General features: G+C 34.5%; 1 protein-coding gene across 1 annotated transcript in view; it reads left to right on the forward strand.

Annotated features, from left to right (window-relative positions):
• MFSD8 (major facilitator superfamily domain containing 8) overlaps positions 1-20,539 on the forward strand; it is a 33,785-nt gene that overhangs the window by 5,973 nt on the left and 7,273 nt on the right. Inside the window, exons 2-9 of the mRNA XM_051964425.1 lie at positions 1,574-1,665; positions 3,295-3,338; positions 4,695-4,935; positions 6,244-6,357; positions 6,823-6,967; positions 12,201-12,256; positions 15,539-15,647; positions 18,663-18,797. Of these exons, the coding sequence (XP_051820385.1) occupies positions 1,574-1,665; positions 3,295-3,338; positions 4,695-4,935; positions 6,244-6,357; positions 6,823-6,967; positions 12,201-12,256; positions 15,539-15,647; positions 18,663-18,797 (936 nt within the window). The remainder of the gene's footprint in view (positions 1-1,573; positions 1,666-3,294; positions 3,339-4,694; positions 4,936-6,243; positions 6,358-6,822; positions 6,968-12,200; positions 12,257-15,538; positions 15,648-18,662; positions 18,798-20,539) is intronic.

Raw genomic sequence — 20,539 nt, forward strand, 5'->3', positions numbered from 1 at the left:
GTTGAACTCGGGCCTGCTGGGCTCCTGACCTTGTACTCTAGCTACTGTGCCACCTAACTGCTTCTATAAATGAAATTCATAGGATTGCAAAGGAAGCTAATTATATTTCAGTAGTTTTAAAAATATTTTTAAAAACAAATTTTGGACCTTATTTCAAAACCCCTCATCCAGAGCAGCCCTCTCATTTTATAGAGAAGCATATTGAGGCCTTGAGAAGTTTAAGAGACTTGCCCTTAAGTTCATGAGATACAAGGAAGGGAAGAGAAACAAATATTTGTTAACCACTGTTAAGGTTGGAGATGGGGGTAAAGGGCTTCAAAAGCCAAGCAGGAGTTTGAATTTGATCCCATAGACAGTTAAAAGCTCCTTGATTTTCTGGGAGAAAGATTTGCTGTCAAACCTGCTCTTTAGGAAATTCACTTCCTGTCTGAGAGGATGGATTAGAGGGGATAGAGTAGAACCTGGACTCAAGGCTGCTTGCAGTGACTCACAAGACAGGGGATGAGGCCCTCAGTTATTGTGGTGGACAAAAGGAAGAGGTAAAATCCATGAGTCTTGGCTACTAGTGTATTTTATTTGTTTGTTTATTTATTACCTACTATTTCTTTGAAGCTGCTTGACATTAGATCAGATGTCACCTGTAGAAATCTATCCTAATATCCTCATGTTACAAAGCAGGTGAACAGAAACCTAAAGAGTAAACTCAAATGAGATGACCTAGGTGGGGAGCCAGATTTAAACTCGAGTGTTCTGATTCCAGATCTGGGGCCCCATCATACTGGGCTTAATTATAAAACCTCAGAGATCACCAAATCCATCTCATATCTGAGGAAAAAATTACGCAATGCACCAGTTCATTTACCTCCCCTAAACTTATCCTGTGTTTATTGTATATAGTTATTTTTATACAAATTGTTTCCCTTAACAGAATCTTGTTATTGTTTCATTTATTTCTTTGTATTTCTAGTGCTTATTTTAGAGCCTGACTCATAGTAGGTATTTAATACATTGGCTAACTTTTGTGATGTTTGTCCATTGCTTCAAACTCCATCCTGATTCTAAATAGAAATTCCTCCTCTTCCCTCCTTCCATTTTCTTCTCTGATTTATTTAACTATGCCTTCTGCTATGGTTCTGAGAATCCTCACCAGTTGTTATTCTCTATTAGTGACAACTTCCTTTGTGATATAGTAGAAAAAGTTAGATTTGAGTTTGAATCCCACCTCAGGTTTGCTCATAAATCAGATTTTTCTGGATAACACTTTGCCTGGGTCATTTAAGAGCCAGCCCTGGAGTTGAAGAGGAGTAGCTGATCTCTTAAATTAAATTAATCTGTAGAGGGAATTTCCTCAGTTAGTGGTCTTTCACAAATTAGTGATTTCCTCCTGTCCCTACTTTCTATGGACCTAGAATGGGCAGGAACATCTAATCTACATTCCCTTTGTTGATAGATAAGACTTTTTTCCCTTCATTGTTTCTCCTATGTTTAAATTTTACCTCACTATCCCCCTTTCATTCTTGTCCATATGTGGTGATTACATAAATGTTATTTTCTCATTTTTCTACAAATCTAGTCAGTGGGATGTTATAGAAACTGAAGAGCATTATAGGAGTCGATGGCGTTCCATTCGCATCCTATATCTCACTATGTTTTTCATTAGTGTAGGTAAGTATTGGGAGATGGGAAAGAAAGAAACAAATCAAGTCCTGTAACCTTTCTCTTCTATGTTTTAAGTGATGAATAATTTTTTTCCTTACCAAATTATCAAGTAGGAGTAGTATCAGTATAATTATAAGGTTAAGTAGTTGTACATGAAAATGGAAGGGCAGTATTTGGAGTGACTACTTTTAAAGTAATGTGTTTTTTCCCCTTGTAATCTCTTTGAGTTGACATATACTAATTCTGTTGGCTTCACTTGAAACTGGCTTAAAGAATTGATCAATAAAGTATTTGTTAAATAAAATAAAGTATAGAAAATGCTGTGCAAACCTTGAAATGCTATATAATTGCTGTGATTATTAAGCTAAAGGAAATGGTTTCTGACTTCAAGGAGCTGACATTATGATGAGGGAGATAACATGTATATACCTAAATCAGCAATAATGGAATGAATACAGGGCTTTTCGCAGAAAAGACTTGGCAAGGAAAGGATGCAGAAAGAATCAGGAAAAGCATAGAAGGAGGCACTTGAGTTCAGAGAAAGCCAGAGTTTTCCACAAGGAGTGGTGAGGTGAAAAGGAAGGGCTTCTCATGCCTAGGGAACCACTCAATGAATCTCTTCTGTCTTCTTAATCTCTTTTATGTTCCAAACAGTAATGTGTGAAAATCAGATTTCAAATAAAACTAAAAGTGAAGAAAATGCCCAATAGCCTCCAAAATTCATTTTTTCAAGTTTTTCCCCCCCTGAGGCAGTTGGGGTTAAGTGACTTACCCAGGGTCACACACCTAGGAAGTGTTAAGTATCTGAGGCCAGATTTGAATTCAGGTCCTCCTGACTTCAGGACTGGTGCTCTAGCCATTACACCACCTAGCTGCCCCTTTTGTATTTGTTTTATACTATCTTGTGTCTTTTCTATTTTTGTTAGTTTGCAACTCAAACCCTTTTTAGAGATATTTGATATAAATTTGCTGGGTTTTTTCCTGTTAAATGCTTCCCTTCCCTTAGATGAGTTAGATGAGTTCTTTGTTTAGATAAGCTTTTCAGTTTCACATGATCAAAATAATCTCTTATTTTTTGTAACTATTTTCTATCCCATATTTGATTAAAAATTCATCTCCAATCCATGGCTGTGAGATACTTATATGACGTACTTCTGATTTTTTAATGATATGATCATTAATAACAGACATGTAGCCTTTTTTTAAATTTGTTGTAAGATATGATTTGCAGTATATCTAGGATATACTGCAAGAATGTTGATCTAAGACTAATTTCTGTTACACTATTCTCCACAAAAATCAACAGCATTTCTATATCAAAATTCTACAAAATAAATGCACAAAAAGCATTTCCAGCAGTATATTACACTTAAATTTTTAAGATCTACATAACATTGGTGCTGTTTCCTCTGTTCTTTTCTCTTTTGTTTGTGGTACATCTTCTTACTTGCCACCGGCATAGCTGTTGTGAATCCCCCTTAGTTCACTTGATGCCATGATCAGATGTAAGAAAAGAAGTCAAGTAGAGAAGGTTCATAATAATATTTCAAGTCTATAATACTGTGTACTGTGTTTGAAGGAACATGTTGAATACTAGAACTATAAAATGACATGATTTTTGTTCACCTTTCACAGGATTTTCGATTGTAATTATGTCAATATGGCCATTCCTCCAAAAGGTTTGTAAGTCTCAACTTGCTTTCTGCTGTTACATGGATCGTTAAAAGAAAAAAATCACTTTTTATATTCCCAGTGCCTTCCTCAATGCTTTGCACAGAGTTGGCATTTAATACATGTGTTTAATTAATCAATATTTGTCAAATTGTATTGGCATTATTATATAAGGGACTTTCTGACTTCAAGGAGCTGACATTATGATGAGGGAGATAACATGTATGTACCTAAATCAGCAATAATGGAATGAATACAGGGCTTTTGGCAGAAAAGACTTGGCAAGGAAAGGATGCAGAAAGAATCAGGAAAAGCATAGAAGGAGGCACTTGAGTTCAGAGAAAGCCAGAGTTTTCACCTTCAGTGATCTTATTCTTTTAATTGTTTTTTCTTCTTTTAATTGTTCTAGTGCTTAAGATTCAGAAAGTTCTTACTAATCATGTGACCTAAATCCCCAAGTTTCTGTAATTGTTTTGCTTTTGTATATATTCTCTTTGTATGGTATGTATTGTGTTTTTTGAAGGTTACCATTGACTTTAAACCCTCAATCTCTCAGGTTAAATTTTCCAAATCATTCTAGATAATGACTATTTCCTAAGCTCTTAACATTTCTTTTGTTTTCTTCTCTAACCTAATCAAACTATCCATAGAGCCAGATTGTATATATATGATCTGTTCTAAGGCTTGTAAAGTGAGAAGTTTCTCTATATCAGATATGTATATCACCATAAAGCTTGCTTATTTTAATAATATAAATCTCTGAAAACTGCTTCACTGTCTGAAATTCCAGCAATTGCATTAACTTATCCAAAACCTCTGGTCTTACTCATTATGTGTCTTTTATTTGGCTTCTTATGTTGCTGGAGATTACTGTGTATACTAGAAAAGACCAGAATTAATGACCATTTTTTTTTTATACACAATATGTTGAAAAGTAGATCTAATTTATTCTTAAGGATTTTAGAGATCCTTGAAGTCAGAAAGCTCAGCATCCTATTATAGTGACCTTTCATTTTTTTAAAAAAATTATTTCATGATCAGAAAATAGTAATGGTAATCAACATTTATATAGCACTTTGTGGTTTTTTAAGCAATTTATGAACATCATCTCCTTTGCTTTCCACCCACCCTGTGAGGTAAGTATGATGGGACTATTATTCTCATTTTATGGATGGAAAAGCTCAGTCAGAAAAGTAATACATGATTTTCTTAGGGTCATACATATATAAGTGACTGAGTTGAGATTTGGACCCCAGTCTTCCTGACTTCTAAGTCTAGCTCTTTATCTATGCTGAGGTTTATGTTTTAGACTTGAGTTTTAGAATAAAACAAAACTTTATAACGGGTTGTATTTCTATTTGCAGATTGATCCCACAGCAGATACAAGTTTTTTGGGTTGGATTATTGCTTCTTATAGTCTTGGCCAAATGGTAGCTTCGCCTATATTTGGCTGGTGGTCTAATTTTAGACCAAGGAAAGAACCTCTTGTGATCTCAATCTTCATTTCAGTGGCAGCCAATTGCCTCTATGCCTATGTCCATGTACCTCACTCCCACAATAAATACTACATGCTGGTTGCTCGTGGATTTGTGGGATTTGGAGCAGGTAATATACTTGTTGACATTTTATCTTTCTATTTATGTCAAATCTACATTTACTTTGACATTCAAAACCCTCCATAATTTGTCCCTGTCTGACCCATCAGACCTTAATTCCTGTGTCTTCAATACAGAGCTTCTCCTCTAGTCAGGGAAGTCACTTGCCTATTCCTATCTCTGTGCTTGTGCTATTCTTTCTTCTTGGAATTGTCTTTACTCTTTTTCTTCATTCTTCGGGGACCAAGTTTAGTTTTTAGTCCTCCTTCCACCTTTTCCATGCTACTCAATCTAGCAATTTTATAATGTTTCTATTTTGTATGCATATATGTGTGTGTGTGTGTGTGTGTGTGTGTGTGTGTGTGTGTGTGTGTGTGTATATATATATACACACACACACATATATATATGTTTTTAGCATTTACAAGATTTTTATTTCCTTTTTTTCTCTTTCCGCTCCTTCCTCCTTAAGATGGCAGTCAGTCTGATGTAGATTATATACGTACAATCATATTAGACATATTTCCACATTAATCATAATGTCAAAAAAGAATCAAAACAAAAGAGAAAAGCCACAAGAAAGAATAAACAAAACAAAAAGTGAAAATAGTATGTTTCAATCTGCATTCAGTCTTCATAGTTCTTTCACTGGATGTAGGTAGCATTTTCCATCATAGATCTTTTGTAATTGTCTTAGATGATTGTATTGCTGAGAGGAGGTAAGACTATCAAATTTGATCACCTTTGCATATTTTCTTCTGATTAAATTATAACTTCCTAGAGGTAAAATCTCATACTGATTTTGTATCCCACACTAGCCCAGTGTTGAAGCATGGTAGACACTTAAACAGTGCTGGTTGGAATTGTATGTTTTTTCTGTTTCTTGGAGCATTTAGAGTATATAGTGGAATTGATGTACATTTGTGTGTTTGTGTGAGATTCACATATTTGGGCATTTGCTGTAAAATTAGCTATAGCAGCTAGTGTCTTATTCATCATATAATATGGTCAGTAAATATTAGATGAGCAGGAAAAGGTTTTTTTGGGGTTAATGTAATGACTTTAAACAATCTTTTTCTAGAATTCTGCCTTCACATTATTGAAAAGAAATGAATTAATAATAATGTTTTAAATCTTAATGTCAGTGATATAGTAGTACCTTATAATATGCATCTAAAGCAGTTTTTGTGGACATAATTAGGGAACATGAACTTTATAACTATTTCCCTTTTTATATGCTTGGTTAAAATGAATTTTATCAAATAGAAACTACTTTTCATTTAGATTTGTTTTTTCTTTCTTTCTTTTTTTTTTAAAGGAAATGTAGCAGTAGTTAGATCTTATATTGCTGGTGCTACTTCCCTTCAAGAAAGAACCAGTGCTATGGCCAACACTAGCGCTTCTCAGGCCTTTGGCTTTATCCTGGGTCCAGGTAGGCATGTGGTCTTTATTTAGAGAAAGCAGGAATAACCAAGTCTTTGTCTGCCTTAAGTTGTTAGGATGACCTCCACATCTGTCAGTTATGTTAGAAACTTAATGTCTTAATTGTATTGCCTTGACTTCCTTTGTTTTTTGACCTTGTTTATTACTTGCTGCCTATATTCTTCCTTTCTGCTGGTTACCTTATTTGATAGAGTTTAATCAGAAAACAGAAATTCCTGTGTGTCACACATTATGACTGCAAAGTCAGTGTTCTTTGCAGTGTTCTGGTCAAGGGATCACAAAGAAAATGGCTCAGGAGCAATGTAGTTACTGGATTGGAGAGGATCCTAGAGGCTGTGTGCTTTAGCTTGGGAAAATGCTGAAAAATCTGATCTTTTTGACCCTCTACTTTTTTACTTTACCAGCCTAACATGCATGAATCATCATCCATTAGCATAATTTTTACTGTGCTAAGTTTTTCAGACATGTTTTGCCCTGATTGGAGAAAAGGGAGTAACATGGGAAGCCATTGATCTTCAGGTGAACATGTATACAGCCCCAGCTCTACTCGGTGCTTTTTTGGGAGTTATCAATATTATCTTGATCTTTGCTATGTTAAGGTAATTGAATAGAAATACAATTATATTTTGTAGTAATGATGTGCTTTGTCCTTGTTGAGGGGGTGTGTTCTTTGTGGCTTTCAGCTCCACTGTGTCCAAGGTTCTTTTCTTCACTTTTATCTACCATACATCCAGCCTGTTACAGCTTCCATTATCAAGTATTTTACACGTCTTCTCTCATTTGTTTCTTATGACATCCCTGTGAAGTTAGTTGGCATAATAGGAAGTAAATTCAATTTGAAATTGAGACTTGGGCTCAAGTGTTGCTTCAGGCATGTGTTAATAGTATGACTAGGAACAAGTTATTTTATTTCTCAGCTGCAGTTTGCCAATTTGTATACTTAACATGCCTCTTAGAGTCATCATCATAAGGAAAATACTCCCCCTGTTACATAGTTGTTAATTGTTGTAAATAGCTCCCAGACTATAAGTAGGAAAATGACCTGCCCTCAGTCACACAGTATGATTGCAAAGTCAGTGTTCTTTGCAATGTTCTGGTCAGGGAATCACAAATTAAATGGCTTAGGAGCAATGTAGTCACTGGATTGGAGAGGATCCTAGAGGTTATGTGCTTTAGTGTAGAGATCTGGACGTCTGGAAAAGTATACTTGAAACAAGGTATTAACTTCAGTGGAATTGATGAGATAATGGTTCTTCTAGTTCACATATATCTAGTATGATATAATGTTATAATCACTTATACTCAGTATATTATAATGATGTAATTGTAATAAGGTATTTAAGGGCTGAGAGAACTGGGGACAAAGTCAGACTCAGACTGAGACTGGCAGACTGCTGAAGGAGACTGGGTTAGACTATGACAGACATAGATTGTGAAGGAGACAATAAAGACTTTGGACTCTATTCTTGTCCATCCTCGTGGTGACTATCCTGCTGAGACCAAGGCCTTTCCGGAGGACTTCCAGAAAGCTAGCCCAAACATCCTATTTTAGCTTCGGAAAATGCTGAAAAATCTGATATTTTCTTCTGTCTTTTTTTTTTTTTTTTTTGGGGGGGGGGAGGGGGGTTGTTTGTTTTTTTGTTTTTTTAAGGCATTTGAGTTTAAGTGACTTGACTTGCCCAAAGTCACACAGCTAGTAAGTTTGTAAGTATCCTGACTACAGAATTGTATTAGTGTTTCAATTTTCCCACATTCCCTCCAACATTTATCATTATTTTTTCCTGTCACATTAGCCATGGTATGAAGTGGTACCTCAGAGTTGTGCTAATTTGTATTTCTCTAATAAATAGTGATTTAGAACATTTTTTTTCATACGACTAGAAATAACTTTAATTCTTCATCTGAAAATTATCTGTTCCTATCTTTTGATCCATTTATTAATTGGGGACTGGGTGTATTCTTATAAATTTGAGTCAATATATAAAGAATATTTTAGAAATGAGGCTTTTGTTGGGAACACTGGATATAAAAAATTTTCCCCAATTTTTTGCTTCCCTTCAAATCTTGGCAGTATTGGTTTTATTTGTACAAAAACTTTTAATAGAACCAAAATTACCCACTTTGCATTTCATAGTGTTCACTGGTTATTCTTTGGCCACAAATTCCTTCCTTCTCCACAGATTTGAGAGGTAGACTATCCCTTGTTCTCCTAATTTGTTTACAGTATTACCCTTTATGTCTAAACCATTTTAGTATAGGGTATTAGGTGCGATACTATTTTGCAGTTTTCCCAGAAACTTTTGTCAAATAGTAAGCTTATTGCAGAAGCTGGGGTCTTTGGATTTATCAAACATTAGATTACTATAGTTATTGAGTGTTGTGTCTTGTGAACGTAACCTATTCCATTGATCCAGTTGCCCAGTTTCTTAGCCAGTACCAAATGGTTTTGATGACAGCTGTTTTATAATATAGTTTTAGGTGTGGTAGTGGTAGGTCCATCTTTCTTGCATTTTTCCCCCATTAATTCCCTTGAGATTCTTGACTTTTTGTTCTTCCAGAAGAATTTTGTTATTATTTTTTCTAGTTCTATAAAGTAATTTCTTGGCAATTTGATTAGTATGGCACCAAAAAATAAGTAGATTAATTTGGGTAGCATTGTCATTTTTATTATAATAGCTCAGCCTACCCATGAGCATTTGATATTCTTCTAATTGTAATTTTGTTCATTTGATCTATACTTTAAAAATATTTTTCTCCAAAAAATTTCATCCCTTTAGATTTGACCCAGCATTCTAATCTTTTAAGATCTTTTTGGCTCTTGATGCTGCTATCCATTATGAATGGTGCTCTCCCAGCTTTGTTGTGCCATTAGCAAATTAATAAGTATGCTATTTCTGCCTTTAGCTCATTTATTGATTTTTTAAAAAATGTTAGATAACCAAAGCAAGGGCAAGTTCCTTCAGCACTTTGTTAGAGTTAATGATTCATCTATGAGTCTGACCATTCTGCTAATTCCCAGGATACATAAATCACCTGAGTCACACTTCTACATTTAAAATTAACTCAAGAAATTTGTTAGGTGATTTCTTAAACGTGGGTACAGTGTATCTACCTCATTTCTGTAATCTAGGTAATCATGGTCTGACATTTTCTTGATGAAACCCCGTTGATTGGCTGTCCTTTTATTACTACATTGAATTTTGACAAGAATCGAAAATCAGGCTTCCTAGACTTTGCTCTTTAGTTCTGAATCAGCTCTGCAATAATAATCTTTTTCTATTATCTTCTAAGAATATTCGTGTCAGTTCAGTTCTGTGTCTAGCAAATTCAGTTCTTTAAATGTAACTAGATACTCTTTTTATCTCCTTACTCATCTTTTATTCCCATATTTTCCATTTTTATTCTTCATGGTCCAGCGATCAGTATCCTAAACAGAGATAAGAATTGAATCATTCCTAAACATTATTCCTATCTAGTTCTTGATCCTCACTAGTTGTGAGGATCTTCTTCTATGATTTTGATTATGATTATGATTGAGGATCTTCTTCTTATAAGGATCACTCTTCTATGATTTCTTTGATCCTCACTAGTTGTGTGATCTTGGGCAAGTCACTTTATCCTGCTTGCCTCAGTTCTTTATCTGTTGATAATAAGTTGAAGAAGGAAATGGTAAACCCCTTCAGTGTTTTTATCAAAAAAATCACACAACTAGAGGCAGCCAAGTGGTGCAGTGGATAGAGCATCAGCCCTGAAGTCAGGAGGACCTGAGTTCAAATCTGCCCTCAGACACTTAACACTTCACACTTCCTAGCTGTGTGACCCTGGGCAAGTCACTTAACCCCAATTATTAAAAGAAAACCCAAAAACACAACTGAAATGATTGAATAACAACAAATAGGTTTTTCAAATTAACAAGTTCTTAACACAAATTAAAAGTCTTAACACTCACTAGCCTCTCAGCTTATTCTGAGTTTTGGCAGACTCAACATCACTTATAGGACAGTGACACATTTTTATATTTGACCTCCTGTTTATGATTTCTTATGTGTTCTTCTGTATTGCCCTTTTAAAAATCTAAATTGGTCAGTGAAGATTCTGTATGTAACATGTAAAATATATATCTTTACTTTGTATTTGTTCATGAATTCAAAATCATCTATACTCTGTTTTAAAAGACATCAGTAAACACAAAAGTTAATTCTGCTACATCAATTGAGTGTGTTAGGGTCTTAACATGGGATCCATGAATTTTTAATAGTTACATTTCAATATAATTGGTTTCCTTTTTAATCCTTATGTATTTTTTTCAATGAATTTTAAGATTATTTTTACATGAGGTTTTATAGTATTCCTACCCTGCGAAAGAGATCCGTGAGACAAGAAAGGCTGAGAATCCTTGCAGTGTGCTTTATTAAATAGGTGGGAGAGGGAAGAATATGAAGTGGAAGAGAAATCAGATTTGCAACTTATCATTTATTGACTAGATTTAATTGGTAGTGGTTTACAAACAATTACATCCATTATCTCTACACACCTACAAGGAACTTGGACCATTTCCCAGCTGTTCATTTTGTCATGGTATTTTTTTTTCCTCATTTTTTCCCCAGTTACATGTAAAATCTTTTTTTAAAAAAATTATATGTGTACATTCATTTTTGACACGTGACATTCATAGTTCTATATGAATCATGTTGAGAGAGAAAATTCAGAACAAAGGGAAAAAACAGGAAGGGGGGGGGATGTAGTGTGTGTTGATTTTTATATTCAGTCTTCATAATTCTCCCTTTGGATGCAAATGGGATTTTCCATCCAAAGTTTATTGGGGTTGCCTTGGATCACTGAACCACTGAGAAGAAGCACATCTATCCTAATGAATCATTACACAATCTTGTTGTTGCTATGTAGAATGTGTTCTTGGTTCTGTTTATTTCACTCAGCATCAGTCTATGTAAATCTTTCCAGGTCTTCCTAAAGTTAGTCTCATCATCATCTTATTGAAAAATAACTTTCCATTACTTTCATCTACCATAACTTATTCAGGTATTCCCCAATTGATGGGCATTTACTCATATTTCAATTTTTTCCCATGATTTAAAAAGGAGCGGCTACAAACATTTTTGCACATGTGGATCCTTTTCACTCTGCTATGATTTCTTTAGGATACAGACCAAGTAGTGACATTGCTAGATCAAATTTTTCTACACAGTTTTATAGAAAAAAATTTTCCAGAAATTGGATTATTTTACAACTCCACTCCCAATTTTTCCACATCCCTTCCAATACTTTTCATTATCTTTCCTATCATCTTAGCCAATCTGAAAGGAGTGAGGTACCTCAGAGTTGTTTTAATTTGCATTTTTTTTTTCTATTCTTGGAATCAGGAAGATTCCCCCTTCTTGAGTTCAAATCTAGCTTCCGACAGTTACTAGCAAATTACTTGCCCAATAATGATTTAGAGCATTTTTATGTCTTCATTTCAAAATCGTCTGTTCATATCCTTTGACAGTTGATAAATTGAGGAATTACTTGCATTCTTACAAATTTGACTCAGTTCTTTTTATATTTTAGATTTGAGGCCTTTTTCAGAAACTGTAAAAATTATTTCCCAACTTTCTGCTTCCTTTCTAATCTCGGCTGCCTTGGTTTTGTTTGTGCAAAACCTTTTTAATTTAATGTAATCAAAGTTTTCAGTATTATATTTTCTGTACTAGTAAAATAATAGGCTAGGATTGTAAAGCAATTTACTTGATCCACACCAAGAAATGAATGTTAAAATAATTGTGCTGTATAATAAAATGCTTTTTTGTTTTTTTTTTTTAACTTTTTTTTAAGGGAACATCGTGTGGATGATTCAGGAAGACAGTGTAAAAGCGTAAATTTTGACAAAGGTATTATTTAATTTATTTAAGAATTTATTGAATTACAGTTACCAAAATGTTGCTGATGATTCTGGTTGCCTGGCAGTCATTTATATTTTACTTTCAAGGGCAGCTAGATGGTGCGATGGATAGAGCATCAGCTCTGAAGTCAGAAGGACCCAAGTTCAAATTTGACTTTAGACACTTAATAGTTCCTGTATGATCTTGGGCAAGTCATATAACCCCAATTGTCTCAGGAAAAAAAAAAGTATTTTGCTTCTAATTAAAATACATTGGATCACTGAGGAAGAACCTTTGCAACATTATCATTGAAAAAGTTGTGGTTGACAATCCAGGCATGTAAACTTATTGCTGTTCCCAATTGAAAAGGGCCAGATTGTCCCTCTTCCTCAATTCCTTTAAAACTCAGGGAAGGTATCACTTCCTCTAGGAGACCTTCCTGATGTTCTTCCATCAGCTTCTAATGTCATCCTTGAATTTTCTTTTATGTTCTCTTTGCTTTTTTATTTTCTGATTTATGTGAATCTTTCCCTTGGTTCACCTGTGACTACCTTACACCAGTGACTATTTCATTTTATTTTTGTTTGATTGGGTTGATCTGTCCAAATCCATTGATCCTGTTTTCACAGTAAATTATCCTGATTGGCAGCTATCTTTTTTTTTTTTTAATTAGATTTGTGTCAGCATGTTTCAGGCAATCAGTCATTCATTTGCTTTTCTTAATCATAGGATATGGTTGTCCTTTCCTTTGCTTTTTGACCATTTATTGTGTAGTATGTCCTTTGGGGCATATAAAAGTATAAGGCATAAACTCTTTTCTCAGTGGAAATACAAGTGGATTTGGAGTCCACTACCTGGGTTCAGAACCCAGCTTTGTTACTTGCTATCTTAGTTGTAAGACCTTGAGATGTAGCTTTCTCTAGGCCTTAGTTTTCTTCATCTATAAAATGAATTAAGGTCCCTTCCACTTCTCAGTTTATGTGGACCTCAGATCAAAATGCTAAACAAGGTTTCTCTATGCTATAAAGCAAAACTTAATATAAGCAGGTACTGAAATGCATAATATAGACAAGCTATAGGAAGGGACAAATTGATGTTGTAATCAAAGGTATGGCATGGATATAGGTCTTTGAAGAGATTTGGGTGAGAAAGGAGTGGGGGAAGGGTCTTAATGTTGAGTATAATTCCAACTGGTATAAGGGTAGATAAGGGGACCAATGAGAGCAACCTTTATATTTTAAGAAAGTTATTCTGGCAGCAGTGCAGAGGTGGATTAGTTAGAGCAGGGCTTCTTAAACTTTTTCCACTTGTGAGCCCTTTTTACCTGAAATTTTTACATAGCTACAGGTATATAAAATAGGTATATAACTCAAACATTTATTGATGATAAATCATAATTTTTGCAAGTGCTCATGCAGGGTTTTGAATCACAGTTTAAGCTGAAATTAAGGAAACTCAATTAGGAGGCTGTTAGATGTATCAAGATGAGAGTAATAAAGGTCTAACCTAAGCGGATAGCCATATGAGGTGAAAGAAGTTTGGATATACTGCACAAAGGTTAAGTTTCTTCTGAATGTGGTTTCAAATGAGGAAATTATAAAGTATTGCTTTCCTTGTATAAAGTAGATTTTTTTTTCTTCTATCTTATATTACAGTAAACCACAAAAAAGTTTCTTTTAGAATATTTTAATTTTTAATATATTTTAAGTCCCAGATATGCAGGCTTGATTTCTTGAATTTAAGACCACTTAAATATTTTACTTTAATGCTAATTTTACCATATAGAATGATTAAAAAGTACCCCCCCCCAATGATTAGTGGTTAACCTTCTAAAACTATCCCCCAGTCATTTTCAATTATAGCATCTATAAAAAATAACTAAATCATCATTCATTTTTATTGTTTTTTGCAAAATTAATCTGAAAAGTATCAAAGCAAATTGCTACTTTAAAACGTGTTGAGTGCATATCCTCTTTTTTTTAAAAAGCAATGACAAAGAATGAAGTAAAGTTTCATCAGTTAGCAAGAATGATTTTTAAAATGAAAACTTTATTAAATTGCCTTCTTGTAGTAATAATTGATTTTAATTTAAATCCTATCTACCCTACTTAGAGGGAACTATTTGATGTGTTGTGGTACTTCTAATCCTTCAAAACTCAAGTCTTTTGATTTCTAAAGTATAACTTATAGACCCATATAAAATAGGAAAGAAATCACAAGAGAACAGTCTGGTGATGTCATGCAATTGAATTGCAGGCTCCATGTAGGCTTGGGATAGTGTCCTTTATTTTTGGCATTTGGGTTTCAGTGGCACAGAATATAAAGCCAAGCATTGCTTATTAAATATTTACTGAATGAAATTTTTTAAATGCACTGTATATAAATATTTTTTTCTACTTTTTCCCTCATTCTTAAAGGGGAACCTCCCTCCCTCTTTTGGCTTTCTCCACAACCTCTTAATAATAAGGATAGTTGGAATTTACATAACGCTTTGTTATATTATTTGATTAATACTTGCCTGGTAAGAAAAATTATTAGTTATTTGGGACTACTTATTATTCTCAATTATACTCACTACATAGCTCAGTCACAGAAAGAAAATATTGCCATGGCCACACAATTGCTCTGTCCTTTTTACTTTAAAAAAAAAAAAAAAAACACCTTCAAACTTAAAAAAAATTTATTTTGAAAATGTAAATCTCTCAATGTTCTCTCACAGTTACCCTGTAGACCCAAAACTATAAAATGTTCGAGTTGCATGCCTGTGAAAACTTTGTATGTCAGCTGAGTACCAACCCGGCCAAGTTGGGGGGCTTCATCCCCAGAGTAACTAGTGGGGACATGAAATTTTAGGCCACATCAAGTCAAAGATGGGTTGCAATCTATTCCCCACACTTCAAGAATCCCAGATCTTTCAAGTATTCAGGGCAGTGTGGCTAGATAGATAGTAGTTTTGCAGATATTATTAATAATTTTAAATAAATTATGAAGTTAATGATAGGGAATTTCCTTAATCATTATAGTGTTCATAAGGTACTTGAGTTCTAATCTCTAGTAGCATAAGGAATTATATGTGATGATAACATTTTAAAAGTTTAAAAAACATGGGTTACAATGATCTTTTCAGGATCATTTTTTCAGTTGTCAGAATTATTTTCAAGATACTTTAAAGATAGAATTTGATTGGGTTTTCTATTTGTGGTTTCTGAGACATATAGTGATATAGATTAAAAAAAACTTTTAAAATGTGGGAACTGTGGATAATTGAGTTATTCTTATATTTTGATGCAGCAAGCACAGATGCAATTCATGACACTCAAGGAAGCATTGATCAAGTTGCTGTTGTCACCACCAACATTCTTTTCTTCATCACCCTGTTTATATTTGCTCTTTTTGAAACGTGAGTTTTATTATTTGAAATTAGATTATCCTATTTTGTTAGCGAAGCATTCATACCCTTTAAAAGACAGTTTTTCTGATCATGGAACCAAAAATAAGTAAATAATAACAGGTACCAAAAATGTTATTCAGTAAGAAAAACTTTGTTATTGTCTTGCCACATTTAGGAGAGTAGGGGAACATACCATAGGATCTTGCCTCTTTATTCATTTTTCTCTTAGTATCTAATATTTAGATTCTAAGCATTGGGATTAATGTCCTGTAGTTTAATGCCACAACTTATAGGGCAGGACTACTAGATCTAATATAATTGTACACCATATATTCAAAGAATAATTTTTCAATATCACAACTCTCTGGGACACTATGTAAACTGGGATAGGACATTTCATAAACTTTATATATCAGCTGAGTACCAACCTGGCCAAGCTGGAGGGCTTCATTCCCAGAGTGGTTAATGGGGACATGAAATTTTAGAACCCATCAAGTCAAAGATGGGTTTCAAATCTATTCCCCACACTTCAAAAATCTCAGATCTTTCAAGTGTTCAGGGCACTTCCACAAAGAATATTGTTTTGTAGTCTCCAAAGTCTTAATGTTAATTGGCTAGAAATATTAAATGTTATATTGCCTATCACCTTAATATTTCCTTCCTTTAGGGAGAGAGGCAGAGGACTGTAGGGAATATTTTCAACATGGGCACTTTGTCTCTTGGCACACTTCATTAAATATTGTTCTTCTTCAAATACCCTTAACCCTCAGTATCTCAGCCTACTTTTCTCCCATGAGCTACTCCACCCCACCTCAGCCACAAGATGGTCATACCATTGATCTTGCTATCACCTCCATATTCAAGAATTCTGAAATTCTCATATTGACCATAACTGCTTGGTTTTCCACTACTACCTTTCTTTTTTTTTTTATTTTTTTATTTTTTTTTTAATTTTGAAAAAAATTTCTTTACAACATTATCTCTTGCACTCACTTCTGTTCCAACTTTATTCCTCCCTCCCTTTACCCCCTCCCCCAGATGGCAAGCAGTCCTATACATGTTAAATATGTCACAGTATAAACTAGATACAATATATGTGGGCAGAACCAAACAGTTCTCTTTTTGCACAGGAAGAATTGGATTCAGAAGGTAAAAATAACCCAGGGAGAAAAACAAAAATGCAAACAGTTTACATTCATTTCCCAGTGTTCTTTCTTTGGGTGTAGCTGCTTCTGTCCATCATTGATCAATTGAAACTGAGTTAGATCATCTCTTTGTCAAAGAAATCCACTTCCTTCAGAATACATTCTCATACAGTATCATTGTTGAGGTATTTAATGATCTCCTGGTTCTGCCCATTTCACTCAGCATCAGTTCCCGTAAGTCTCTCCAGGCCTCTCTGAAATCATCTTGCTGGTCATTTCTTACAGAACAATAATATTCCATAACATTCATATACCACAGTTTATCCAACCATTCTCCAACTGATGGGCATCTATTCATTTTCCAGTTTCTAGTCACTACAAACAGGGCTGCCACAAACATTTTGGCACATACAGGTCCCTTTCCCTTCTTTAGTATCTCTTTGGGGTATAAGCCCAGTAGTAGCACTGCTGGATCAAAGGGTATCTACAGTTTGATAACTTTTTGGGCATAATTCCAGATTGCTCTCCAGAATGGTTGGATTCGTTCACAACTCCACCAACAATGCATCAGTGTCCCAGTTTTCCCGCATCCCCTCCAACATTCATCGTTATTTTTTCCTGTCATGTTAGCCAATCTAACAGGTGTCACTACTACCTTTCCTTAACCACTTCCTTGACCCTTCATGTTCTCTAGGCTACTACACAAACATAGTGCTCCATCTCTGACTCTCCTCAGTGCCTAGAATGCCATTCTGATCAGCGACTTCCCTACTTTCTTTTCAGTCTCAACTAAAATCCCAACTTCTACAGGAAGCCTTCCCTAACCCTCTTAATTCTAGTTCTTTCCCTCTGTTAATTATTTCCTATTTATCCCGCTCAAAGCTTTTTTGTATTTAGTTTCCATGTCTTCTCACTTCATTAAATGGTCAGCTCCTTCAGAACAAAAACTATATTTTGCCCTTTTATTTATTCACAGCACTTGACATAGTGTGAAATACATAGTAGGTTTTTAATAAATGTTTATTGATTGATTGATTTTGCTTACCTATCTTAAAAGGAAGGATTCCATGAGGTGAAAGGTTTGTTTGTTTGTTTGTTTTTTGGGAAATGCCTAGTATAAATAATCAAAAAACTAGTAATTAAATCTTCAAAAGTCATTTTTTTTTAAAGATGTAGGAAAAAATGTTAAACCCATTTGCATTTGGAAAATTCACTTAGGAAGAATCATTTTCCAGAAATACATCTAAATGATAAATGACCAGAATATGTGAACAGACAGTTTTCAGAAGAAATTAAAGCCATTTATAGAATATCTATAGAAATGTGAAAAAATGCCCTTGGGGATGCAGCCAGGTAATACAAGCTGGACAGAAGCAGTGCTGAAGTGGATTTCATGCCTGGCTCTGTAACACAAGATGTAATGTTGCCTGTAAACCAACTGAATTTACTTTAGGTCTTCATGAAAAACAGTGCTTTAGGTCTGATGCACCAAATTTTCAAATCAAGATAGAAAACTAAATCTCTGTGCCATATTATGTCCAAGTAAAGGAAAGTTAAGAAAAGATAAATGAGAAGAAGGAAGAAAGAAAATGGAAGAATCTATAGATTCTGAGGCAAACTAGTGGTATTATTTCTAACTCTAAAGCAACAAAAATCCATATTGATGCTGTTGAATGTGTAAAAAATGAGAAACAGACTGAGAAAGATTGGACAGATGATTAAAGTTACTTGTTGGTCATGTTATCACTTAAGAAAGTTGAAATTCAAATGTACATTTCTTGATTCAGTTTTACACTGTCAGTTGTTTTCATTAATGTTAAGTCTTTTAAGTATTCTCTCTACTTCCTATAATATTATTGTCTTTATTTGATTATTCTAGCATTGCTACTCCGCTAACAATGGATATGTATGCTTGGACCAGAGAACAAGCAGTTTTATATAATGGAATAATACTAGCTATTGTTGGAGTTGAAGCTGTCATTGTTTTCATGGGCATGAAAACACTTTCCAAAAAGTAAGTTACTACATTTTTTGGTTTCCATTCTAACCATTCAAAGGAAAATACAAAACAATGATTCTCAATCAAATATGTGTTGCCAAAATATTTAAATTTTATTTTATTTATACCTCTTTATACAAGTTTTTAAAATGTTACCTAAAAATTTAAGGGAATCCTATGTAAGAATACTTTTGTTTAAAAAAAAAATTTGTGAAATATTTACCTCATTGTCCTGTTGTCTAAATCTAAATCAGATATTGTACTTGTTTAAACTGCATGGGTATATACCCATATAGTTTGAGAAACCACCGGCATAAATTATTGGTATTGTGATTTAAATTTATGTTGTTTTTTTTTTTAAAAGGGAAAAGTTAATTGGTTTTTTAAAAAAATATTGCATTTTATAAATAATTGGAGAACTATTTGAGACCTGCACATGACCTTGATGTCTAGGTATTTATAGATTATTTGAGGAGGAAATAATCACATCGTATCAATATTGTAGTAAAAAATGGTATATAATTAAATGCTAAATATGTATATTAGTGAGTGCTACCTCAAACAATTAAGTGCCTGGAGTTCAGAGAATGTGAACTGGGGTAATAAGATAAAGATTGACCAGGGCTCTATAATAGTCCTCCAGAGACTCAGTAGTCCCCAAGAGGAACTACCTTCCCAGTCAGAGAAAGCTGTGGTACAGCCACCATTCAGAGGGTGAAAAAATACTTGCAGTAACTAGTGGAGCTCATCTCTCCAGCCCAACCACTCTATGTTCTTTTACCCATAATTGCCCAATAATCTGTGTGTGTTAACCTTCCATGACTATGGCTGTGAAAGCTGTGAGCTTCCCCTCCTCTTCACTCCCAACCCCTATAACCAGAAGTTGTGCAGGCAGAGTCTTCCCAGGTACCCTTCATATACCCACGTCTGCAGCCAGGCTGCCCCTTAGTGTGTTCTCAGTACTACCTCACCCCATTTTTGTTTTTAATGAGAAAAGAGAGCCACAGAGGAGTTGAAATCTGCATTGCAGATGTCTCGTATTATTTCTTGATCAGATGAAATATTTGTAAACCATTTAGCCTGGCACCAAGTAGGTGTCTAATATATGTGTATTTCCTTCCCTAAGCCCATCTCCCTTCCTCTTTCTGTGGAGCTTGTCACCATCCTTCTGAGTTCAAAATCATCTCCTCAGCTCCTCTCTTTCACTTCTGCTGCCTTTCCCATAGCTTGCCAAACCTTGTCCTTTCTACCTTCACGGCATATCTCACATCTCTTCCCATCTTTCTACTCAGACACCATCACTACCAGCCAAGCTCAGGCACTTATTGCTACCTCTCACCTGCACTGTTGCCACAGCCTTCTAATGGTCTACCCTGCCTCATCTCTTCCTGTTCCAGCTCATTCTTCACTTAGCTCTTAAAATGTTTTCCTAAACATCAGACCATATTACTGCCCAGCTCAGTAAATTTCAGTAGCTTCCTACTGACTTTAGGATCAAACATTATTTCTTATTTCATCCTTAAAAGTTTTTTTCTTTTACTTTTATAATATGCAGAATTATCAGTAAACTAGTACATCTATGTAAGATATATAATTACACATGCACAAACTCACAGTGTATCCCCAAAGATATGTTACTGGTAGGTTAAATGTGTAACCACAAAAGTTTAGAGATCACTAGTATAGGCAACAGTGGTGAAGGAAGGTATTCTAGCAGAAGGAGCAGTATGAGTAGATTGGGAACCTCGCTGGCCCAA

Source organism: Antechinus flavipes, chromosome 6 (genome assembly GCF_016432865.1).
Source record: "Antechinus flavipes isolate AdamAnt ecotype Samford, QLD, Australia chromosome 6, AdamAnt_v2, whole genome shotgun sequence".
Lineage (NCBI taxonomy): Eukaryota > Metazoa > Chordata > Mammalia > Dasyuromorphia > Dasyuridae > Antechinus > Antechinus flavipes.